Source organism: Tachypleus tridentatus, chromosome 12 (assembly GCF_004210375.1).
Source record: "Tachypleus tridentatus isolate NWPU-2018 chromosome 12, ASM421037v1, whole genome shotgun sequence".
Lineage (NCBI taxonomy): Eukaryota > Metazoa > Arthropoda > Merostomata > Xiphosura > Limulidae > Tachypleus > Tachypleus tridentatus.
In genome coordinates, this window is record NC_134836.1 from 109,410,195 (window position 1) to 109,430,073 (window position 19,879).

General features: G+C 32.4%; 1 protein-coding gene across 1 annotated transcript in view; it reads left to right on the plus strand.

Annotated features, from left to right (window-relative positions):
- Positions 1-7,838: 7,838 nt before the first annotated feature.
- The window catches only part of Rpn6 (regulatory particle non-ATPase 6), a 35,998-nt gene continuing 23,957 nt past the window's right edge, over positions 7,839-19,879 (plus strand). The window contains exons 1-2 of the mRNA XM_076473244.1: positions 7,839-7,971; positions 19,117-19,218. Coding sequence (XP_076329359.1) covers positions 7,884-7,971; positions 19,117-19,218 — 190 coding nt within the window. The 5' untranslated portion in view covers positions 7,839-7,883. The remainder of the gene's footprint in view (positions 7,972-19,116; positions 19,219-19,879) is intronic.

Sequence of the window (19,879 nt, forward strand, 5' to 3'; positions counted from 1 at the left end):
CATTTCCCTGAAACTGTGTGATCAGAAAGATCAGTTACCATCTGGTGTATCCAAAATGCTAGATTTGGTATTGCTCATGAAAACTGATCTTAGCACAAGTGAAGCATAGACAAATGTGGGTTTCTGTGGTGCAATGGCACTTGGTGAGACTAATATCATATGGGGTGTTTCTTCAGGACTTCCAGGCCATAGTCGGCTAAAGTAACACAATCAATCTCTAAGCAAGATGGACTGGATGTGACAGTGGTAGACAAAATCAGACCTGTTTCCTGGTAGGTGATATCAGTGGGAAAAGACCGTGGATCATGTGTCAGTAACGATCCTCTCCAAGATGAGAGGTACCTAAGCTCATAAAGATCTTCAGGATGAGTGACTGGGAGCAACTCATTACTATGCTTCGTGAAACGTAAACTGACTACTCATCTGAAGTACATTTTATATCCTGTACCAATAACATTAGTGGTATCTCAGCCAAGAACCTACAAGGAAGAGAATTTTGTTTCTATTGCAAGTCCTTGGGACTAAGGACAGTTATCCCATGTTCAAAGAACAACATAAACTATTTTACGAAACATGAAAGTTATTCAGTGTTGAACCAACTTGAGCTCCAAACAGTGGACTGCACAAGTGCATGTAGAAGATGGAGTAACAGTACCATTAGATACATAAGTGGTGTTCAGTGATTCACTACAGACGGTCTTGTGTGTGTGTGTCAGTATTGTGTAACAAGTCTATAGATGTCAAGCATGAAATTAACTGTTCCTTGTCTAGAAAGCAAGCGACATTATAGTAAGTAAAGTTGACATAAATTAAGCTAGAGGTAATGAGAGTGTTGCATCAGTCACATTGCAGCTGATCGCAAGTACGTAGTTTCCAACAAGTCTGAGAATGTTCATTGAGGATTGTGTGAATATTCTAAACCCAATATGGTTTAATTATCTCAGTGACTTGTTGGTTGAATGTTGTGGTGTGAAGTGATGGATTGGTCAAACAACAGTGGCTCACCACAATACGGATACAGATGGCATTATGTTTGATAAAGTGACAATCGTTCTAGTTTCTCTGGAGCAAGATGAATGTAACCAGCTCTGAAAGACAACGTTTTGAAGAATGGAGAGTAATTATTTCTCCAGTAATAATTGTAAGGAGAAGGTAGTTACACTAATATTCTATGTTGATTTTAAGTTTATGAACAAGGTAACCTGTTGTGATATATTTCATTTGATGGTGGAAAGTCAGGCTGAATGATAAGAGAAGACTTAGAATTGTTGGCCAGTTGGACTTAGGAGAGCTTCCAATTATTATTATTGGGCTGACCTTTAGGAATCCAGGGAACAAGCAGCTATCACTGGCAATGGCGAATCCCATGTAAATCAAACTTTAACAAGAAACAATCTCGTCAACTTTGCAGGAACTGAACCTTTAAGTGTACTAGCAGGTTCTCATTATCTCTATTTATCCCTCCTAAGGAGGTGCTAGTATTAGCCAAAAAAAGTTGGATCCTCTGGCGAAACATTCCATTGGAGGGTGCAGTGTTATCACCAGATGTATTTACACATTTCATTGGTACATTACATCCTGAAATTACAGACAACCCTTCCAGAGATTTGATCCTTAAAAGGGCTACATATCAAGGAAAGAGGATTTCAAGACAATGACAGCCACTATTGAGGCTTCAACTACCAAAGCTGATTCCACCACGACATCACTGCAAATAAGATACCCAGGTAATTTCTTCTGCCAGTATCACCATAATTGAGGGCATCCACGTCAGTACGAGGATACATTACCATCCAAACAAGGAAGTAGTAGCTGCTGATTTGCCAGTGGTTAACTGGCCCCAGATACAAGTTCAGAGAGAACCAAATTAGAGTTCTCAACTAAACCATCTATAGCAATTAATAACTTGCATCTTGTTAAGCCGACCCTTAACTACAAGTGAAACTACCAGGTTAATTGTTTCTGGGTGGACTGAAGCTTGGGACATGTATAATCGAAAGCGGGACCAACTACACTCCTTGTCAATGTTGCCTTTCTAGTAAAGAATAAGTTTAATAGTTACAGGCAAAGCTAGTGGATACAAAAGGGTCCCCATTAAAAGCTTAGGAGATAGCGTAAGCTACCAAGGTGACTAATTGCAAAATTACAACCACTCCTTAAGAATCTGTTTATTGTTAAGCACAAAGCTACATAATAGGATATCTGTACTATGCCCTTCACGGGTATTTAAACCCCGTTTCTAGTGTAATGAATCTACAAACTTACCACTGTGGGCTAGCAGAATGTAGGTGAGAGGATTGTTTGTTTGTTTTTTGTATTTCGTGCAAAGCTACACGAGGGCTATCTGCGCTAGCCGTCCCTAATTTAACAGTGTAAGACTAGAGGGAAGGCAACTAGTCATCACCACCCATTGCCAACTCTTGGACTGCTCTTTTACCAGCGAATAGTGGAATTCACTGTAACGTTATAACGCTTTTTCAGCCGTGTTGGTGAGAGAAATCAGAGCCATGTGTTGATGCTGAGCGAACTGAACATTTTATACATTTATCATTTTAATATTATGTCAATGTGTATCTGCATTATATGCATATTTTGTCTTTTCACTTTTCATTTATTTTTTAAAACTGCCTTATTAATATTAATGTGTGTATCCCAATCTGATGTGTTTCTAACTTAATGATGGTTAGTTATCTTGATGCTTTAATTTTATTATTGTACTTTATTTTGTATTCAAAGGGTTTATTGCTCAATGATATGTGTTTGTATTATAACCAAAAGATTATTTCACGTTGTGGATTAATAAAAAGAATAGTAAATTTTGTGTGCTTTAATTCGTTAAAATGTTATAACTACTTAAAAATTACTAATATTAAAAGGGTTTATCTTGCTATTGTATTGAATAGTTATTTTAAAAATTCGTCTTTGTTATATAGTATTTAGTACTCTATTTTTTTCACCTTTATTATCAGTATTTCTATATGTAAAAGGATTTTCTATTATATAACTCATCATGGTAAAAGAACACCCCAAGATGTGGCGGTGAGTAATGTTGTACGACTAATTGCCTTCATTCGAGCCAATCACTGCCAGTCGTTATTATTATGTGTTATTAAATTACGGAGTACTTTTCTCTTTATTCGTTGATTATTTCATTATCTATGTATTGTGTTATCATTGCAAAAGGGTTTAAGTTGTGAGTTGTATCTCATTTCTTAAGGGTTGTTTTATCTACGTTGTTCCTTATAAACAAAAGAAAGTTGATGTATTTCTTGACTACGTTTGAAGGGTGAAGTTAATTGGTTTCAAAGGTAAATTTAGTTGTTGGTCTGAAGACAAACTTGAAATAGAGAAGGGTGGAAAAGTAAAGTTTGGTATATCTAACATTTTATATCATGTTATTTTAATGTAGAATTTTTAAGTTCATTTACTTGCATAACAGATGACCAAAAACCGTCCTGCTAATTTTATTCTAGCTGCCTTAGTTCTTTCACTGTTCTCTAGAGATAATACTTACTCAATCCATAGTTGGTATTACTCCACAAGGCTGTAGATGATTGCAGTGTTCTACATTGGTAGAACAGGTGATATCTATGTTCAATGAAATGACCAATCATGTGGGTGGTGTTATGTACTAAAGATCAATCAAAACCTTCCCATTAAGTAAAACATTGTTTGTTATTTTGCACAAAAAGCTATCTGTGCTCTCTCTGCTCACCACGAATATGGAAATCCGGTTTCTAACGGTATAAGTCCACAGACGTGTCGTTGTGCCAACTGGAAGTTTCATTAGTTAAAAAAAAGATTTAATATAGACAATATAATGTGGGATCTCAAGTGAGTTGGTAAACAGGAAAACGTATTGAATAATGAAAATCTGTTAAACAGTCTACAACTACAACAAAAGGTGACTGTCTAGTGTTCAAACAAAAGTACACTAACCATATTTTGTGTCATTGATTCAATAAAGATTGTTTTGTGTTGTATCACACATTATGCCCAGTATCTTTATTGTTTAGCTTATAATTCAGTTAGTTTAGAAACTCAGCATTACTTCAATATTTGTCCTTACAATTATTAAATAGACCCATCTAATACTGTTTGAGTAAATCATTTTAGTCTGAGAACATCACAACATATGGTCTCATTTATTTAAAAAAAACGACTGCCAACTTCTAGGAATCTGTTGAGACTTTAGAAAAAATAAGTGCTGCAAACAACTGGTTTAGAGAGAAGTGGGGCTATTGATCCCCATAATTTTGTTATTCAATAAACAGAACTGTGCAATCTGGTACATTTCCTGGATCCAACAGACCAAACAGCCACAATATATTATAGAAAGTTACCAATCCGACCAAAACGTTAGACTTTCTTTTATTAATACGTGTGAGTAAGAGAGTAGGCCTACGTGAGGCTCACGTTGTATGGGAGAGTGTTGGTACTTCTATGGAGAATTAGAATTGAAGTAATAGAATAACTACTTCAGGTAAAATCGTATTATAGACTAAAACATAACACGCTATTTACATAACTCTTTAACATCAAACTTATTCATAGTGACTATTGCTGCCCGTGTGATGGTCATTCTCAATGAAACATAAAGTAGGTCATAACCTCAACATATCATTTGACTACGAGTGACAATTTTCTTGGTGTTTTTATCACAAGAAAATAAAAGGCAGTAGTGTAAATAAAGACACAAAACAACAGATAGCTAAAGGAAAAATTAATCCAGCGACTTCCTTGACCAATGTGTTATGTGTAAACTACACACGTCGTGCAAATAACTTTGTGTTTACACAATGGTGAAGACAAACACGCAAAGCACCCATAACGAAAGAATTAAGGAGGTGAAACAATTTATTTTTTTTAACAGTGACAAATCACCTTTGTTTGTTAACTTTCTGTAGTGACACTAATAGTTGATAAAATATACGAGAAGTTATATCAGAGTATCATCCCAAAAATATGAAAAAAACAGTATAGGCAAGTCATATTCAGCGATGTTGTACCATTAGTCTACGGGTGAACACAATCCACGCCTAAATGCCTTCCAGATACTATTTCAGTAATCCAAAATTTATATACAAACATTTGATTACCCGTGTTAAAATAATTAGTCTCTATTGAAAACCAGTAGGTTAATTAAATTATAAGCTGAAAATTACTAGTATGAAAAGTAAAAGACACCCACCCCACTTATTATTATTAACCAGCCATTAATAACAAAAATACTTTTTTCCAACTTTGCCTGGGCTCGTAATTTGAGGGTCACGGGTTCGAATCCCCGTCACACCAAGCATGCTCACACTTTCAGCCGTGGGGGCGTTATAATGTACGGTCAACCCTACTATTCGTTGGTAAAAGAGTAGCCCAAGAGTTGGCACTGGAGGGTTATGAATAGCTGCCTTCCCTCTAGTCTTACACTGCTAAATTAGGGACGGCTTGCACAGATAACCCTCGAGTAGCTTTGCGCGAAATTAAAAAAACAAACCAACTTTGCCCCTACCCCCAAAAATCAAACAAATCACATCATAATAAATAATATACTAAAGTAATGAAGCAAAGACAAGTTCTGCTATTTGCGTATCTAGGCTGTAATAATTGATATATAAAATAAAGTTTACATTTACTGTTGTCGGATCAAAAGTTTATACAGAAACAAATTTCGACACTTTCGCGTGAGAGAATCAATTAATATCTTGGAAATCGTTTTAATTAAGTCGAGGCCTGAAAGATAATCGTGGGTGCCCCGAAGTGCTTTTCTTACACATTTGCAGAATTATTCACACAGAAAGCGAATTTGTCGATAACACAGTGTGAAAACTAGATTATTGTCCTAATGTATTTTACGTTTTGCGAGTTTTATTGTTATTATTATTTGGTAATAGTAACACCAGGTCTAGTTCATTTAACGATAACAAACTGTTGTGTTTCTTAATGTTTGCAACAGGTCATTTTAATTTTTCCACAACTGTTTAAGTTTACCAATAACGTTTCCCACTTTCAACAGAATTTCTATGCTGACTGATTAAATCCATAGACAACAAACACTGAGTCTGCACGAGTACTCATTAATGTGTCTATATTATTATTCACCACTCAACTGACATATTTTACTATACGTAATTACTGGTTATTTATATTTGTACTGATGAATCCTGTTTTAGATTATGCTTGGCAAAGTACTGCAGTAGGTTTCAATTTCATGCTGCATGTTGCATTGTACAAATGACTTGAGCATTTTTCTATATCTATACCAAGCATCCATCAGAGGAAATAATCCACCGTACTACGCCCCACATGGCTTAAACTTGTAACCCTGGTAATGGAGCAAATGGTATGTCACGCCTTGTCCAAAAGCGACCCAAAGGCACAGCAGCTATAGCGTACTTGTCTTATTGTTACCATGACAGATGTCTGTCATACTGATGGATACAGTTCAACATCATAGCCAAAATCAATGTATCGACAATGGAAATTATTTGTTCCTCAACGAAAAGAGATCTGTCGAAGATCATGGTCACCAGCGTCTTGTTTCGATATGGTGCATAGAGAGCGATCCTTTTTGATGTTAGTCTAGCTAACTGGGTGCTTACGTCATAAGCTCTTTAAGTAACATGCAAATTTGTTTTTTTGGAATTTCGCACAAAGCTACTCGAGGGCTATCTGTGCTAGCCGTCCCTAATTTAGCAGTGTAAGACTAGAGGGAAGGCAGCTAGTCATCACCACCCACCGCCAACTCTTGGGCTACTCTTGTACCAACGAATAGTGGTATTGATCGTCACATTATACGCCCCCACGGCTGGGAGGGCGAGCATGTTTAGCGCGACGCGGGCGCGAACCCGCGACCCTCGGATTACGAGTCGCACGCCTTACGCGCTTGGCCATGCCAGGCCAGTAACATGTAAACGTTCACCGCTGGAACATCGGTAAGTCTACGGGTTTATAACGCTAAAATAAGAGGCTCGATTCCTCTCGGTGGACACAGATGATAGCCCGATGTGATTTTGCTTTAAGAAAAACACAAACAAATAAACATATAAGTTCAAACATTTGAAATATAGCTTGCACTTTAGTAGCTAAGTTAAAGAGTCTAACCAGAGTTTAGTCCTCCAAACAACATTTATACTTTTAAAGAATAACAGCATTGTTTTAATATTCACATTTATTTCACAAAATATAAATGTTTATATTATGTTACTTGATTTCAGTATGGCTATGTCTTACTTGATCTAATTTATTTGTAATTTCAAACGTTTGACATATTTCCGAAATAAATGGGCCTGGCATGGCCAAGCGCGTAAGGCGTGCGACTCGTAATCCGAGGGTCGCGGGTTCGCGCCCGCGTCGCGTTAAACATGCTCGCCCTCCCAGCCGTGGGGGTTTATAATGTTACGGTCAATCTTACTATTCGTTGGTAAAAGAGTAGCCCAAGAGTTGGCGGTGGGTGGTGATGACTAGCTGCCTTCCCTCTAGTCTTACACTGCTAAATTAGGGACGGCTAGCACAGATAGCCCTTGAGTAGCTTTGTGCGAAATACCAAAAAAAAACAAACAAAAAAAAACAACAACCGAAATAAATGACTTGGTTGTTGTTGTCATGGCTACTGTTCTGTTTTTTTATTATTTCTTTGAACATTTTTGAAAGGAAATAACTAACGTCGATGAATATAGTTGGCTTTCATTATCTGTCAATTTTTAGTTCTTATATTTAGCCATTACTATTTCAAAAATATCGATAATTAATACTTTAACTCAATCTGTTATTTTATATCTTCAAAGTGTCGTAATTTGTACACCAGTGATTTTGGAGTTAGAATAAGTTCTTTATTAATTAAGGCGATCTGGTTGGAGAGTTTTGCAGATGGTGACGTTCAGTAAAAGATGGCGGGTGCTATAGAAGTTCTTGAAAGAGCACAAGATGTTTCTCGAACAGATAAACAAGCTGGCATTGATATGTATAATAAGATAGGTGAGTATTAAACTGACGAAATAGATATTTGTAGATATTGTATATGTTGATGTCATCTTTAAACTTGTGATTTACTGTTGTTATCGGTTAAATCCAAACCACTTATTACGCTGAGTCACTGACTCAAACAGAACTCACTGCTCATTGTCAAACGAGTCGCGGTTCATTTGTAAGTTAACATAATTTTAAATACTAATCACACTACTAATGCTAGTATTAGCTCAAGTAAGTTATTATTACATTACTGATCCTTAGAATAATTGTGGTCTTAATTAACTTTAAGAAAAAGAGGGCTCACTCACTTTGTATTAAGTTTCAAATACAGTAAACTAAAAATGTAACATTTAGAAGTTGTGGGGGGTTTGATGGTAATAACTTATTCAGAAGTAAGAATATATGTAAGTGGTTTACATTTTGAGCATTCATTTGCATTGCTGTGAAAAGCGTTTTTTAATGCAACTGAAGAATAGACTTTGATGAAAGATGGTCACAATATTGAAACCTGTGTTTAATTACCAAGAGGATTTGAATACTGAGAATAGACAGAAAAATTCTTGCATTACACATACAGAAAAGGATAGAATATGTGTGTGTATTTATATATATATGATTGATAATGATTCATATATAGCATTAGGATTGGTGTGTGTGTGGGGCCTTCCAATTGGGGGAGATTCACAAATTATAGGAGCCATAGGATGTTGCAAAGTAACTCCCACCCCCACACACAAAAAGATACATCCCAGGAAATCTAACAGAAAGTTTATTACAAAAATGTGTTTAATAATACACCTGTATATCTCTCAAATTAATTGCAACTGACAATTATTATAATTAAATTTCAAGACGTATCCAGTCTTGTTTTTCTTTCTGAACCTGTAGCAAATTAGTCTTTATTTCTCTTATATTTTGCAACCAAATGACAACTGATCAACTTATTTTCATAGAATGATATGCTAATGTATTATAGCTGTTACGGCAAAAACCTTGGCTTCAGCTGGAATTTAACATTTCAGTTCTGTGAAAATAGTGTTAACACTATTGTTTATTATTATGCATGAGAAAACTCAAGAAAAAATTAAACAATAAGAGAAATTGTACATAAATATGAACATAATAATCATCAAGAATTGAGATAACACCATTAATGTAGAGAAAACTCACTTGTAGAGAAATATATATGTAAAAGCAGCTCGTTTGGGTTGAGAAAAATTTTTAGGTAGAGGAGTGAACAATGTTTCGACCTTCTTCGGTCATCATCAGGTTCACAAAGAAAGAAAGAGGTAACTGACCACATGTTTGAAAGGGTTGTGTAACTAAGTGTCGGAATGTAGAGGGCGGGATTAGATGTTTGAATATATAATTTTATATTTATTATTATTTATTATATTATTTTTTAATATAGGTATAAAGGTGTTCCTTTGTATTGGTTTATTTTGGGCTTAAGTTGTTGTACAAGTAAGGCTTCTTTAATTTTGCATTTGTTTATGTTTGTTTCTTTATTTAGTATTTGAGTGTTTTCTATGATTATGTTGTGTTTATTTGACTTGCAGTGTTTGAAAACATGTGAAGGTGACTTTTTATGTTTTTTAAATCTGGTTTCCATTTTACACCTCGTTTCTCCAATATAGAAGTTGTGGCAGTTATCACATTGTATTTAATAAATAATGTTGGTGTGATGTTTGTCAGTGTAGTTTTTACATAGTACAGACCTCAGTTTTGTGCCTGGTGTTTGAATAAATTTGGTATTAACTGGTATGTCATATTTTGTTACCAGTTTTTAATTACAATCTTGGTAAATACATAGCATGGGCATTCTCCAAATATGTAACATCAGCCAGCTTATTCATCAAAGACTTTTAATTTCAAGTCTAATCTTAATCAACTTAATCGTAAAGCCTTAATGGCCAGTTTCGATGTTATATCTCTCTTTACAGAAGTTTCAACCGCTGAAGCCTGCAAGATAGCCTTAGAACTCTATATCCGAGACCCTAACCCGTCTATAGACATTCCTTGTAACCAATTAGCAACCCTCATAGAATTCACCACGATGAAGACAAACTTCATGTTCAACAACCACAACTATATACAAACAAATGGCCAAAGCATGGGCAATCCAGTATCACCAGTTCTAGCCAATATTTTTATGACACAAGTTGAAAAACAAGCAATTAACACAGCATTACATCCACCACTATACTGGTACAGATATGTAGACGACCTGATTGCGGGATTCACATCTATCGAACACACACTTAATTTTTTCAATCACATTAATGCTATACATCCCAATATCAACTTCACATGTGAACAAGAAGGAAGCAATCAAATACCATTTCTTAACCTCAAAATTACAAGAACCGAAACACAATTTAAAACAGAAATCCACCGAAAAATCACCCATACTGTACTGTACGTTTCTTGGGACTCAACACATGAAACAAAACAAAAACTCAACATACTAAGAAACTAAATAAACACAGCCATAAAACTATGCTCACCTGATAAAATTAACAATGGATTAAACAAAATAAAACAATACTTCATCAACATCAATAAGTTTCCTCCACAAACCGTAGAAAACATTATATGCACATACCTAGACAAAAAGCAAAATCAACTAACAAAAGTAAATATACCCCACGATTTAAAAACTCACGAAACCATATACTGCTGCATACCATATATTCCCGACATCAGCAGAAAAATAACCAACATTTGGCAAAAACTAGTAACAAAATATGACATTCCAGTTAATACCAAATTTATTCAAAACCCAGGCACAAAACTGAGGTCTGTACTATGTAAAAACTACACTGACAAACATCACACCAACATTACTTATAAAATACAATGTGATAACTGCCACAACTTTTATATTGGAGAAACAAGTTGTAAAATGGAAACCAGATTTAAAGAACATAAGTCACCTTCACATGTTTTCGAACACTGCAAGTCAAATGAACACAACATAACCATAGAAAACACTCAAATACTAAATAAAGAAACAAACATAAACAAACACAAAATTAAAGAAGCCTTACATGTACAAAAACTTAAGCCCAAAATAAACCAATACAAAGGAACACCTTTATACCTATATCAAAAAATATAATAAATAATAAAAATAAATAATATAAAATTATATATTCAAACATCTAAGCCTGCCCTCTACATTCCGACACTCAGTTACACAACCCCTTTCAAACATGTGGTCAGCTTCTGGTCAGTTACCTCTTTCTTTCTTTGTGAACCTGACGATGACCGAAGAAGGTTGAAACGTTGTTCACTCCTCTACAAAGAAAAGTTTTTCAACCCAAATGAGCCGTTTTTACATATATATTTGAGGTAACACCATCTCTAATGTTAACCACTAATAAGCATATATTTGTAAGACTTTAAGTGTGAAAACATTTAGGGGAAAGAGTGATAATGATGTAACAAGGTTTCACATTTTGTTGCATGCTTAGATTCAAAGAAATGACTTTTTCTTTCTAAAAAGCTATATTTGAGGTCATAAGAAAATATGTATCACTAGTAACTTTGGATGACAATTAAAAAGTGTTGCAAGACAGACTTAGAAAAGTTTGTATAATATCTTTGATTCACATTAGATACATTCTAGAAGAAAAGAAAAGGATAACAAGGAAGAATGACTAAGAACACAAAGAAGATTGAGGATAAATGGCACTATTTAAGAAGTTTAAATTGACTATCCATTAGTATCTCAATGATAAGTCTTTCAACTTGTAAGACAAAAAATCAGGGTTTGGTTGCAGCACAGCAAGCCTAATATGTAGCTGTGTGTTTAACTACAAATAATAAATTGATGGATATGTTGGAAGATTTATAAAAATATAACTAGAAATGTAGTTAATAAAAGAAAAAAATACAAAAAACCAAAAGACCTTGTTTTGAAACAGATGATAATGTTAAACTAGTAACAAGAATTGTTTTAATAATATTAACTACAAGCAAAATATTAAAATAGCTATTAAGCTGGTAAGGAATACTAATAGCAAGGTTTACATTGAACATGTTTGGCTGAGCTTTTAAATTTTCTCTTTTGTTTTTACAAGAGAAGATAAAAGCAGTGTTCTATAGGAAATGTTGGAGTTGGTCTTAATCTTGTAGATGTTAACAGAAAGATACAAGGTTAAAAAATAAAACACTAGTGACATACATGGTGTTTTCCATGGTTTTAGGTTTTGTTAGTTTTAACAGTGGACAATTGCCCGAGGATTAGAGGGTTCTTGATGTCACTCATGTTTATAAAGGAATAATTTAATTTTTACTGCTTTTTTAACAGTGTTTAAATACTAAGTTAGAGTAATGAAGCAATAAATTACCGAGTGAATGCATAATGTTAATGATTGAAATCGCACAAGGCAAACTTGCATGCATTTCTTGCAGAGAAAATTATTTTTGCTTACATTTTCTAATATAACCTAATAAGTTTTGAATTTTTATTTATAGTTATTTTTATAAATATACAGAGGGTTCTTGATGTCACTCATGTTTAGAAAGGAATAATTTAATTTTTTACTGCTTTTTTAAATTACCTTGTTTTTATGTGGGCTTTTTCACTCAGCCCAAGTTATTATGGTGAACAAACAAAAAAGTATTGAATTAAATCGTGCAAGACTAGCTCTCATGCATTACTTGCAGAGGAAATTTGTATTTATCTTTTTTACTTACAATTTCTAATGTAACCTAATAAGTTTTGAATTTTTATATTTTGGTTACTTTTACAAACATAAGTAAAAAATATATGGAAAAACAAGGTAATTTTGTACTTTTGTGTGGGCTTTTTCCTTTTTGACATTAATAAATTAAACTTAATATTAAAATTTGAATTATAAACCACATTTTTATACAATTTATTGATATATATTTATAATAACTTTGTTTAATTAAATTTTGAATGTAATTGCAAAAGGTTATGACATGCTTACTTTGACCTCTGCCTATGCACATGGGTTAATTGGATAGTACTTGTAGGTTGGTTGAATGTTAGAAAGTAACAGGTTATTAATAATAGTATAGTCAAACTAAACCCTGCTTAATATTGGAGGTAGGTCTCTGGTCATCACTTGGGTCTTTGTTGTTTTTTGTTATTAATGATATTCATAGAGGAATAATTAGTGAATAATCGTTATTTAATGAAAACGTTAAACTCTTGTGTATTTTTAGCTGTATTGACAATGACTTGGATCAGTTGGACAAAATGTTTGGCAAATGACCTTTAATTATAGTGAGTGAAAGGTCATACACTTGAATTGTAAATTAGTTAGGATAAACATTTACTATAGATTTTATGTGACTGAAAAGGAATTTGGTTTAATGATGGATAAGCTGCTTAAACTATTGAAACAATGTTTAATATTTAGCAGTAAAGCTATTACAATTTTGAGGTATCCTTGAACATCCATTCTTGAGAAAAGTAAAAATCCAAAACAATCCTTTATCCTCCAGATAATTATCAATGCCACCTATTGAATTTCTACAAAGTGCTGGTCTGGTCTACTGCCATTGCCATTCCTTCAATGAGTCAGTCACTATATTAGAAGAATAAAACTGTTCTAACTTGACTTTTGTTTTTGTATTCCAAATCTCTTATTTCTAAAGGTTTTTGATATTTTTTAATAACTATATCCAGATTTTTAACAAAACATATAGACAAAGTTTTACTCGGTCTTTTAGACTCATTGCAAATTCCTGAAAATAAAGTAAATATTAATCTCACAGTATTTTCAAGGTGATCATTTCCACTGTTGTTTATATTAACTATTCCATACACTAATAACACAAAAATAAAATTGTATTTTCCAGATTTTATACTTATGTAATTTCATTCTGTTATCTTCAGAGCATGGCATAAAGAAATCAGAGGCCTTCATCTTATCAGTGTCCATCAAAAGTTTGTAAACTTCAGTGAAATTAGTTTTTACTTTTTATTCATAAAAAATATTAACCTCTTTGTGAGATGACCTTTCCATTCCTGGAATTATTCTGGTTGCTTTCCACTGAATTCATTCCAATTTTTCTTAGAAAATGGAGACCAGATGTGAAGATATAAATGTCTCTTACTTGTAATCAGTATGTTTATAAATGTATGTTGAAATTTTGTTAGCTTTTCTCCTTATAACAAAATTCTTTGTTAGTGGATTGAGTACTTTATTCACCAATCATATTGAAATTTTGTTTTCTGTCACACTGTTGATTGCAATCATATTTATATTGTTTTTTCTAACCCAAAATGCGTTACCTTTCATTTACTATAATTAAAGGCCATTTGCCAACTATTTGTTAGACTTATGAAATAATTCAGCCTTTATTTTGTGCTTCAACATTCTCAGTGCAGCTAGAAATATCTAGTACTTTAATGTAATCAGCAAACTTCCCATAATCTAGGTAAAAAGTTAAATGTTCAAATATATAGAACAGAGAGACCATGCTGGAACCAAAACCTCATGGAGAAATGGGAGTAATAATATACAAACAGTACAACAAAAAGCAATTATTTATGATTCTCTTTAAATGATTATTGAAGTAAATTAAAAATAAGTTTTGTTTCCCATTTGCTCTCAGAATATTTAGTTCAAATGGAGAAGATTGTGTATCCTTCAGTATTTAATCTTGATTTATGATCATCAGTGTTGGGATTGAAAGTCAAAGCTCAAAATTTAGTGTTTGAACAAAATAGCATATTTGACTAGAGAACAAAGAGCTTTACAGCAATAGTTATTGTAGCATGAGAATAAAACAAAAACGTTATTGATACTTTGTCATTGTTCTCATCTAGGTGCCATATTTGAGCAGATGTTTGGTTACATTTTAAATAAAAAGTTTGACCGAGATAGATGAGACTTGGTAAAATCATTGTTAGTATGGCGTTAACATTCCTACCAAACATCAAAATCAGTGGATATTAGTATGGCGTTAACATTCCTACCAAACATCAAAATCAGTGGATATTAGTATGGTGTTAACATTCCTACCAAACATCAAAATCAGTGGATATTAGTATGGTGTTAACATTCCTACCAAACATCAAAATCAGTGGATATTAGTATGGTGTTAACATTCCTACCAAACATCAAAATCAGTGGATATTAGTATGGTGTTAACATTCCTACCAAACATCAAAATCAGTGGATATTAGTATGGTGTTAACATTCCTACCAAACATCAAAATCAGTGGATATTAGTATGGTGTTAACATTCCTACCAAACATCAAAATCAGTGGATATTAGTATGGTGTTAACATTCCTACCAAACATCAAAATCAGTGGATATTAGTATGGCGTTAACATTCCTACCAAACATCAAAATCAGTGGATCTTCAGATTGAAGATGGTGTGGATGATCCAGATTTCCTGTAATTTGTAAAAATTTCAATATGTGTCAATTTAAATTATTAATCTTATGACATTTATCTGTGATTTTTTTTTCCATTCCTTGCTATATTTTTCCACTTTTTTGGAATATATGTATCTTTAACTAAATTTTTTTATTTTCTAAATCTGTTTCACTCCTAACTCAGTATCCACATTCACTAATGATGAATCTTTTGTGGCCTAAAAACTGGCTTTATAAAAACAAAAACTAAAATTTCATTTGTTGTTGCCTTAATATGTAACATAATATAAAATAATTATTTGATAATCATTCCCCAAAATGTTGGCCTACTTCAACTCTTGCAACCATATCCTAACCAGTGGTTAATAATACATCTAAAATGTTATTTCTTCTCAGTGTTGCTCTTTGATCACTTCTGTTCAGAACCAACCTAGATCACTTCTGTAAATCTGACTGTACAATCCCAGTTTGTTTGAAATTAATTCCCTTATTTGTTGCTTAACAATGCTGATTTCATTACATAGTTTCTCAGTGACCTTGCACCTGTCTCATCAGGTGACCTTTAACAGTTATCAATTTAGAACTTTTTTTACCTTTGAAACCTTTGAACTCTTCACCCTTTTTATGTTAACAGTACTGTCAGGATTAGTTTGTCCCTTGTATTAAAAAAACTTCCCCTCTTCTTAAATGTCTTCATTATTAAGTAATTTATAGCCTGAAATCTTTTGATAATTCTCTAAATTTATCCATATTTCAGTAATTCTCATAATATAATATTTCATTTGAGCTAGAGCTCTGAATTTAATCACTTCTGTCTTGTTGTATCTAACATGTTTAGATCTCACTCATTTTTTAACTTATGCTCATAAACTGCTATTTCCAGATTTTAGCTTCTCTAGTTATTGTATCAGTTTCCTTATTTCATGTTTCCCACACTTCTATGTTGAAGTTTTACTTGTGTTTGGAAGTGCATTATGCTAATATGATAGTAAATTGACCAACAAATTTATAAGCATGATGATGTGACAACACTCTTTAAGCCTTTGCATCTTTTGTCTTTGTATTGTACAATTTAGTTTATAAACCCTGTGTACTTAACTGTAGATCATACCTGAAGAAGATAGACCAAATGTCCTATTGAAATATGTACTATGTTACCCAAAATAAAAGCCACTTCATTATGCTTATAAGACATTGTCTGTCAGTTTACTATTACATTGAAATTTACTGTTTTTTAACTTTATTTCCTGTGTACCTACCATATAATTATATTTTAACTAAAATTAATCATTTTCACAGTTTATGTATTAATCTAACTTTAAAATCACCTATTAACAAATATTTATTATTAGTTACCGATATCATAATATGACATCCATTGCTGTATATCTTCAGTTACATGTAATTAACTGCTAACTTTGGTTATGTGTATAGAATTTTCATCAACTACCAAACAGCAGAAAAAAGAATCATAAGATAAATTATTCTTTGTACTTAACTAACATGTGGTAATTCTTTATTTTAGAACAATATTTAATATTTATAGTCATAACCTAGTATTACTTCTTCAAACCAACAATAAATTACAATGTCATAACTTTGAGCTTAGCTATACCCACAGCTATAATACTGTTATACTGACTGTTATTAGCTAATCTGACTGTATAATATACTAAAGTAACTAATATAAACTTTAATGACAATAGTTATTTTTCTAGAAAATTTTGTAATTTTAAAAACTAAAAGTATCTTTAATTGCTTTGTATCAGAGCTTAGAAATATATTCGTTACTCTGTTGTGACTGAATATTTAAATTCTTTATACTTGCTTTTCATAGATCATGGTTGCCAGAAATGTGTACTAATATAAATTTTCCAATAATAAGCACAGTTAAATGTGTGCAACCTTGAAGCTTATGTGTTATGTTGTATCTCATAATTGACCCTTGTTGCAGTAATGTAGTAATATAATTTGTTTTGTAATTTTACTTATCCATTTAATACAGTAAATTATGTGTGTGTACATTAGGTTAGAGAAAATTCCAGTTGACACTATTTCCTTATAACTTAAAAACATGACAGTGAAATGTTATAACTGTTAGAATGAGAGGATATTTCAAGGGTCATTTTTTATGTCTGGATTAATATTAAGGTGATCCCAATTGTATGAAAGAAATAGTTTAGGGAAGATAGAAAAATGATGGTTTGGTTTCTTTTATTTTGTGGAAAAGTGTAAAATATGTTGTGAACATTTTTTATAAAAACAAAACATTATTCTTAACAATATTTTATATTGTTTTTGTTACATTGTTAACTTACCAGATGCTCCCCACTAATACAGTGGTAAGTCTATGGATTTACAGCGTTAAAAATCAGGGGTTTGATTCCCCTCAGTGGGCTCAGCAGATAGCTCAATGTGGCTTTGGTGTAAGAAAAACACACAAAAACTTACCAGATGAAGTTTTTTGATAAATATAAAGCCTCTACCATATTGAATGAGAGCATCCATAATAATTCTATCTTTAATAAGGTGCAGTATTAGACATTAATTAGTAAGCTAAATTCTTATGGGGTTGAAAAAAGCGGATCGTGGTAGGAAGAAGAAAAATACAACTAATAATTTTTCTTGCTCTTAAAATGTAACCAATGGGGTTTATCAGTGAATGTTTTTTAAACAATTGTAGTTTTATTATTTATATTAATGATTTGTATAGTTTCATGCAGAATAATATTCCCATGTTTGCTTTTAATACTAATGGACCAGAATACCAAAGATGGTTTTGTAATATTCATACATGTAAAGATGTGCACTTGAGGTGGGAAAATTTGAGAAATATATTTTGTCGAAAGAAGCATTGGGTTTTGAAAAAAAAAAAAAAAAAAAAAAGTAGAACTTGGGCTTAATTCATTATGAAACCCTTAATCCTTGTGTTTATATGTTCAGTTGTAATGAGAGTAGCAGTTTTTGTTTCTAGTTAATTTAATTTTAAAGCTAATATTGTAATTTTAGACTTAGCAGTATCCACAGTGATAAAAGTTAAATATCTTAGTGAATGGACCAGAATGTGAGAGATGATTACTCGGAGGTATCAGATTATTCATTCATGGTGAGGAAGTTTATTCAGGTGCTGAAATTGTTTGGTTAATTTGCTTGTAGATAGTTATTTAAGCTCTGGGAATAAAAATGAAAAAGCTCTTAAATGTTAGTTCAAGAGTTTCAAAACATAGACAGTATTTTTCACACCACAAAACAATATTTATAGTGGTAATAGTTTTTTTTCATGAAATATTCAGTATCAAAATAAGCATTTTGCTAAGTATTTATAATAACAGTAACTTTGAAGGAACTTTGTTGTTCTAATTTCACCACTATCTATTCATGACATACATTATTACTTAAAAATATCATTGTTACAGTATGTAAATGTGCAGCTTAAAACCATGTGAAATTAATAAAGACTAGTGTCACATGACATTGAAGGAGGTTTACAAATTTTAGTGAAGGAGTTAAAAAACTGTCAAAATAAGCTTAATTTCACAGTTTGTTTCTATTGTACTGAGTTGATTGCATGGATTACATCAACCCAAAGGTAAGTTTCTGAAATTCCCCAATAAAAGGGATTTTTTTTTTAATCTGAACTTATTCTATAGTATCATTTGATGAAATTTATTGAACCATCTTAGCTGATGAAGCATGGGTTGGGAACTCAGCTAGTCAGAATATGGTAGTGTTATCTTATATGAGCTTAATATGTTTCACTCTAATTTTTTTTTTTTTTGTAGTATGTTCTCAGGATGGTGTTGGAAATGATGAAGCAATTAAAGTCAAGGAACAGAGTATTTTGGAATTGGGTCAACTGCTGAGTAAAAGTGGAAGGGCAGAAGGTAAGGTTTATTTGTTATTAAAGTTTTAAGTTCATCAGATAGTTGACCAAATTGTTAATCTGCTCACTAGTTATACCCGTAAGTCATTGGTGTAAAGGTTGTTTGCTTAAAGTTTATGGCAGTATTTTTTTAAAGCTTTGAAAAATATTTGATCATGAAAAAGGGCATTTAAAGTTATTTTGATGAAACAGAATCATTTTTGTGAGATAAAGCAGTAATGTGAAGCATATTTCTTTGTTATTGACTAGAGAATTTTTATTTTCTTTGATTGTTTTAAATGCTGAACTGGAAGTAGACCTTTAAAAATGTAAACAAGAAACTATAATAATATAGTCCAATATGAAATACAACTTGTTTTTACAACTGTTATTACTTTATTAACCTGAATAGTTTAATTCAAGATAAAAAGAAAATTAACAATTATAGTGCAATGTACAATTTAGTTTTATACAGAAACCCAAATCTACAGTGTACATGTGTAACGAATTATATTTAACTCTTCTGAATGTGCAGTTAATAAAATTTTGGAAAATAGTTTTGTTAAATGCTTTAATCTCTAATGGTTCAATGTAGTTTTAGTTTCATGGAATGTGCTATATCTCTATGACAATACATGTGTTAAAGTATATCTAATTAGAAGTAGTTACAGCTCTGCAAAAGA